At 52.5% G+C, this 7,260-nt stretch overlaps 1 protein-coding gene across 1 annotated transcript; it reads left to right on the top strand.

The window, feature by feature from the left end:
- The first annotated feature begins 216 nt into the window (after window positions 1–216).
- On the top strand, window positions 217–3,710 carry OASL (2'-5'-oligoadenylate synthetase like). The gene is given in 3 exon segments (XM_029049605.1): window positions 217–694; window positions 1,410–1,453; window positions 2,399–3,710. Coding segments are annotated over 3 exon segments (1,281 nt in total). The 5' UTR covers window positions 217–496; the 3' UTR covers window positions 3,438–3,710.
- Window positions 3,711–7,260: the final 3,550 nt, after the last annotated feature.

The raw sequence follows: 7,260 nt of genomic DNA on the forward strand, positions 1-7,260 counted from the left end.
AGACCGTGAGCCCCACGTGGGACATTCTGATTACCCTGGACCTACCCCAGCACTTAGAACAGTGCTTGGCACATAGTAAGCACTTACCAGATCCCATAATTAATCAATTCTCTGTGCCTCAGTGACTTCATCTGTCAAAAGGTGATGAAGACCGTGAGCCCCACCTGGAACAACCTGATTACCCTGGACCTACCCCAGCACTCAGAATAGTGCTTGGGACTAAGCCGTGACCGAACACCACCATATCATCATCATCATCATCATCATCATCCTTGTCAGGGAGAAATGTCGATGCTTGGGCTGGTGCTAGGGAGAGCTCGGGTTAGAGTGTAGTTTCACTTTGCAAAGAGGCAGAAAACGAAAGTGATCTTGGAAGGAGACTGCATGGGTTTCCCCGGGCCCAGAGAAGGGGCCGGTTAGCCACCTCTCCCCAGGGCCAAGTGCCTCACTATTTAAATCCTTCAAGGGTCATCGTCCGTCCATCGGCCCAGCCGCGATGGAGCCGGCCAGGGACCTGTACGACACTTGGGGCTCTGAGCTGGACGCTTTCGTGGCCGAGCAGCTGCAGCCCGACGGGTTTTGGCAGGAGCTGGTGCGGGACACCTTGCAGAGGGTCCGGGACTTTCTGTGCCACGTCTGCCCCTGGGACCAGCTGGACCTGGGACGGGACACCCGGGTCCTCAAGGTGGTCAAGGTGAGACACAGGGCCGCTCCCCGGGGGGAGGGGGCATCCCGGAGGGCAGCCGGGAGGAGGGAACATCCGAGAGGACCGTCTCCGGGCGGGGGGAGGGAGGGGGATGCCCGGGGGGGAGCCCCCGGCCCATCTGAGATGGAGTTTAGCCCGACTCCGCTCAATCAGCCCATCGATCCATCCCCCGGGGGCCCAGGCTACCGAGAGCCGAAGTCCCTCATGGTTGGAGATTTCACTTTACGAAGTTTTTTCCCCCCAAGATCGGCCCCTGATTTCCCACTCTGGACATCCCCACTCTCTTCCCTAGCGTTCCCTCTCTGCTTGCCTGCCTGCCTTCCTGCCTGTCTGTCCCTCTCTCTTCGCTCTCTCCACCCTCTCCTCTCCTCCTCTCTCTCCCTCTCCTCTCTTTTCTCTTTCCCCCTTTCTCCTCTCCTCTCTTTCTTCTCTCTCTCCCCCTTCCTCTCTCTCTCTCCCCCACTCCTCTCTCCCCCTTTTCCTCTATCTCTCCTCTTCTTCTGACCTCTCTCTTCCCTCTCTCTACTCTCACCTCTCTTTCCCCTCTCCTCTCTCACCTTTCCCCTCTCTCTCCTCTCCCCCCCCCCTTCATCTGTCTTCTTTCTCTCTCTCTTTCATGTTTCCTTCACCTACTCCCGCTTTTAAAAATGCTTTTTTGTTAATGCTTTTTCTTTCTCTTTTCCTCTGCCTCTCTTGCACTTAGGATGTTTCTAAATGTGCACCCTATTTCAGCTTTACAACACATCGGTTTCACTTCTTTTTTAATGGTATTTAAGTGCTTACTATGTGCCAGGCTCTGTACTAAAGCCCTTGTATTCAAGATGTTTCTAAATGTGTATCCTCTTTCAGCTTCCTCACCCTGTGGGCCAGCTGTGCCCAGCCCAGCTGGGCCAAAAGAAGCCCTAGAGTGAGAGGCGGAAGGAAGCAATCATTCACTCATTCAGTCTTATTTATTAAGCACTTACTGTGTGCAGAGCACTATACTGAGCGCTTGGGAAAGTACAATACAATAATAAACAGCGACATTCCCTGCCTACAATGAGCTCACAGTCTAGAAGTGGGGAGGCAGACATCCATACAAACAAATCAAATTACAGATATATGCATAAATGCTGTGGGGCTGGCCCGGTGGAGGTTGGGGGAGAGCAACCGGAGCAAGTCAGGGTGATGCAGAAGGGAGAGGGAGATGAGGAAAAGTGGGCTTAGTCTGGGAAGGCCTTTTGCTTTGAAGGCGGGGAGAGTCAGTGTCTGTCAGATTTGAGGAGGGAGGGTGTTCCAGGTCAGAGGTGGGATGTGAGCCAGGGGTCGGCGGTGAGATGGGTGAGATTGAGGCACAGTGAGAACGTTGGCACTAGAAGAGTCAAGTGTGCTTGCTGGGTTATAGAAGGAGAGAAGCGAGGTGAGGTAGGAGGGGGCCAGGTGACGGACTGCTTAAAAGCCAGTGGTGAGGAGTTTTTGTTTGATATGGAGGGGGATAGGCAACCTCTGGAGATTTTTGAGGAGGTTGGTGACATATCCTGAATGTTTCTGTAGAAAGATGATCCAGGCAACGGAGTGAAGTAGGGACTGGAGTGGGGAAAGACAGCAGTAGAGTGTGAGGCGAAAGGAAATTCAAAGGATTCCTGTTCAAGGTCAGTGAGGAGAGGGGAGGGAGGAGAGGCGCAGGAGAGAATGATGGGAAGAAAGGAGCAGAGATACACTTATGGGAAGGATCTGGGAGAGAACCAGAAAGGATTCCGGGAAACCCCTAACCCTCTTACTAGACGGATCCAGGAAAGGAAACACGCTAGAGATCGGGCCATTCCCTCCCTCGACTGGGGCTGAGATCCAGAGTCGGGAGGAGCCGGAGAAGCGGAGACACCGACGTCTTTCTGTTTCCAGACTTGTCATCCTGGACCCGGCTGACCCCACCAACAATTTGGGTGAGGGGACGAGGTGGGACCTGGTGGCCCAGGAAGCTACCTACTGCCTGAAGCAGGACTGATGACGGAACACCGGCCTGACCAGCCCCCACGGCCTTTCCCAGCCGATGGGCCCTCAGACGAGGCCCGGTCCTGCTGGAGGTGGCCAGTGGCCCCAGTTTGCGAGCTGCTGCGTCCTCCTGAGACCCAGGGAGGGAACTTCCGGGCCCTTCCTTCCTCTGATCCTCTCTTATCCTCTCTTGGGAAGGGGCAGGAGCCCTCGCATCCCCAAGTGGGAAAGGACCGGGGCCGGGAGTCATCACTCGGCTCTCCTTCCTCTCCCCACAGCCCGCGAGAGACGTGCGGGTGAGGGTGAGTCGTCGAATTCGCAGACCTGGACTCTGTGGGTGAATCCCTACAACCCCATCCAGGACATCAAGGAGGAGATGGAGAGCAAGCTGGGCATCTGGCCCGGCCAGCAACGCCTCTCCTTCCAGCCTCCGGGGGAAGAGCAGCGGCTGCTGGCCGGCCGGAGTTGCTTGGCCGCCTACGGCGTCTTCTCCGGGATCAACATCTGGCTGCTGGAGACCTACCACCCTCAGATCCAGCTGTTCGTGCGATCCTCTAGTGGCAGGACCAGAGCTTATGCCGTCGACCCCCGGCACCCCGTCCGCGTGTTGAAAGAGCAGATCGAAGACAACAGTGGGTTTCCCATGAGGTGGCAGCAGCTGACCTATGAGAGTCGACAAGTGAGCCACCATCACAGCTTCGAACATTATAACATCCAGGACAGCACGACGGTTGACTTAGCGGTGAGGGGAGCGTATTAGAGCCAAACGCAAACCCTCAAGGAGATGCCGATCCCGGTCCACCTTGGATCCCCCGGGCCCTAACCCACTGCCGAGATCTCCCGGCCTCTGTCCTGCTGCTTCTATTCCCCAGCCAGTGACCCCTAGCCAGTACCAGCCCTAGAATTCAAAGCTTCCTCACGCCCCACCTTGCCATCGTCCTCCTGGAATCCACGCATGAGCCCCTCCCTCCTCCTTAGACTGTGAGCCCCATGCCGTCAGGCTCTGTGTCTGATTTAATTAACTTGTACCTTCCTCAGCGCTCAGAGCAGTGCGTGACACATAGTAAACGCCTAATACTGTAAAAAAGAAAAGAAAAGCCTAAAAATCAAGGGGGTTGAGGGTGTGGGGCAGGAGGGAGGAAGGGAGGGGACCAACACTTAGAACAGTGCTTGATACATAGTTAGCGCTTAGCAAATACCATAAAAAAGAAAAGAAAAGCCTAGAAATCAGAGGGGCGGAGGTGGAGGGGTGAAGGTAGGGGGGAGCAGGGGGAGGAGGGAGGGAGCAGGTCAGTCACGAAACGGAGACCGACAGCTAGAAAAGTTGTAGCCCTAAATGAAACCGCTCCATACAGACCCACACTTTTGCCAGGATGCAAATGTTGAGTTGAGGAGACTGGTTGGCACTTTAGGGGCACGGTGGTGAGAGGTTAAAAAGGGGGAGGCGATCTTTGAAAGCCCTTGCCAGCCACTGTCCCCAAAGTCAGAGTAAGTTCCTTGTGGGCAGGGATATTGTCTAACGATAAGAACAACAACCATGGCATTCGTTAAGCGCTTACTATGGGCCAAGCACCGTATTGAGTGCCGGGGTAGACACGAAATCATGAGATCCCTCATGGGGCTCACCGTCAAAGGAGGGAGGAGAACGGGGGTTGCAGCTCCATTTTGCAGATGAGGGAACTGAGGCCCAGAGAGGTGAAGTGACTTGCCCAAGGTGACCCAGCAGGTAAGTGGCGGAGCTGGAATTAGAACTCAGGTCGCACCAACTCTCTTGTACTCTACCAGGCCCTTAGTACGGTGTTCCGCACCCAATAAAGACTCAATAAATACCATCGATCGATTGAGTGGTTGATTGAAACACAAATGCTGAGAAACCTCTCATTTTTAACCCCCTAGCTCACGCCCTCTCTCCTGCCGGGATCTGCTGTCTCTTCATCTCCGACAGACCACCGCTCTCTCCCATCTTCAAAGCCCAACTTAAAAACCATGCCTCCTCCAGGAAGCCTTCCCTGACTAATCCTCTCCCCACCCTATTTTCCTCCCTACCCAAGCATATGAGACTTTACCCCCTAAGCACTTTGCAACTCACTCCAGGCCCAACACCCCTTTACCTCTTATGCATACACACTCTTTGCTTCTCCTACCAGTAATTCATTTCAATCTCTGTCTCGTTTGCTATATTGTGAACTTCTCAAAGGCAGGGATCTCATCTATTACCTCTATGGTACTGTGGAAGAAAACTTTATGGACTGTGCATTGTGTTCAAAAGGGTATGTGGGAGACCATTTGCTTATATCCACCCCAGCGCTTAGTATGGTGCTTGGTCCATAGTAAGCGCTTAACAAATACCGTCATTATTAATTAGTATTAGGGGCAGAGCAACATGGCATAGTGGATAGAACTGGAGTCTAGGAGTCACAAGGTCATGGGTTCTAATCCCGCCTCCGCCGCTTGTCTGCTGCGTGACCCTGGGCAAGTCACTTGACTTATCTGTGCCTCATTTACCTCGTCTGCAAAATAGGGATTAAGACTGTGAGCCCCACGTGAGTCAGGGATTCTAACCAGCTCGTTAGCTTGTATCCATCCCAGCAATTACTACAGTGTCTAAGACATAACTAATGCTTAACTAATTCATTCAATCATATTTATTGAGTGCTTACTATGTGCAGAGCGCTTGGACTGTACAATTCGGCAACAGAGAGAGACAATCCCTGCCCAACAACGGGCTCGCAGTCTAAACGGGGGAGACAGACAGCAAAACAGAAGAGGACAAAACAAAACAAGTAGTTTGGCGTTAATATCCTCAAGATAAATAGGATCGTACCAATACCAGTATTATTACAATTATTATTATTATGGGATAGAAGTGCACAGAGGGGAGAGAAGGGGCCTCCTGGCAAAGAAAGGCTGGGGGTGGAAGTTAGAGAGTAGGCAAGTGTGGTCCGGTCAGTATACAGCAGATGTCACTGCTGCCCCACAGTTCATGGCGAAGATTTTCCCCTCCACCCTGCAAACAGGGTCCGTTCCACAGCTAAACAGTATCAGTTCGGGAAGGGTTGACATTCATTCATTCATTCATTCATTCATTCATTCATTCATTCATTCATTCATTCAATCGCCTTTACTGAGCTCTTACTGTATGCCAAGCACTGGACCGAGCGCTTGGGAGAGTGCACTACAACAACAGACCAACACCTTCCCGGCCCACTAGGAGCTTGGCTGATGGAAAGCCCAAAGGCCTCCGGATAAGGCCCTCCCTGGGCCACCCGGCTCAAAAAAGTGGATCCGGCGGGTTTGTTTCTCCCCACCAACCGCCCCCTCAAAGCATCTAGAGCCATTCCCCGAACACTGTCCTGGTACCTTAAGTTGCGGTGGGGAGATAAGAGGAAGGACGCGGTAGAACTGGACAGAAATGTGGAAGCAAGTTGCTCAGAGCGGGGAGAGAAACAGCTCTATGAGGAAGGACTGGAGATATTCCGACTTTTTGGTGTGGAAAGATAGTGGCTTAGAGCGGGTGGGATTGCATTTTATAAAATTTTGGAACTCAGAATTGGAGTTCACTGAACCCCATTGAACAGGATGGAGATTCCCGCAGAGAAGCTCGTTGTAAATCAATGAGAGGAAACACTCCTGCAGAGAGAGAGGTAAACACAAGGAGCCGGTTAGGGAAGCAGGAAAGAGCCTGGGCCTGGGAGTCAGAGGACCTGAGTTCTAATCCCCGCTCTGCCGCTTGCCTGCTGTAGCGAAGTCACTTCACCTCTCTGTGCCTCAGTTACCTCATCTGTAAAATGGCATTTAGACTTTGAGCCCTATGTGGGACGGGGACTCTATCCACCCTAATTATCTTGCATCTGCCTCAGCACTTTAGTAAAGTGCACTTAACAAATGCCATAAAAAAGCACACCCAAAAACAAGGCATGTAGGTGGAAAGTAACAGCAGAGTCAAGAGGGGTGGGAGAAGTTTGTGGATGAGTCATCCAGAATGGGTTATGAGAGGTCAAGTGAGGATGTTAAATGATATTTTGGTCAAGAGACAGGCTTAAGGAAACTTTATTACTATTAATTAATTTATAGTAACGTCCATCTCTCCCTCTAGACTGTAAACTCACTGTGGGCAGGGAATGTGTCTACCAACTCTGTCACATTATACTTTCCCGAGGGCTTAGGACAGTGCTCTGCACACAGCAAGTGCTCAATAAAAATGACTGGCTGACAAGAAAGCAGGGTGGGGAGAGAGGAGCAGTCGGTTGGGGGGAAGAGGGGATAGAGAGGAAGAATAGGGATAGAAGGCCAGTGAAGGGGAAAGAAGAGGGGCAGTGGGGGGGGGTGAGGGGGGGTCATGAGGTGGCTGAAGGGTCGTGAAGAGGCAGAGGTGGCATGAGAGGACAGAGATGGAGTGAGGGGAGAGGAGTAGTGGTGGGATAGAGCGTCAGGGTCAGGACAGCGGGCAGTGAAAATCAGAGAGGAGGTGGATCCGGTTAAGAATTTAGGAGCATCCCGAGCCAAGGAGACTTTAATTACCCACTGCTACAAAGATCTTGGCTTCATGGACTTCATTTATAGCCTGGTGACCAAATCTGTGA

This window comes from Ornithorhynchus anatinus, chromosome 21 (assembly GCF_004115215.2).
Source record: "Ornithorhynchus anatinus isolate Pmale09 chromosome 21, mOrnAna1.pri.v4, whole genome shotgun sequence".
NCBI classification, from domain to species: domain Eukaryota; kingdom Metazoa; phylum Chordata; class Mammalia; order Monotremata; family Ornithorhynchidae; genus Ornithorhynchus; species Ornithorhynchus anatinus.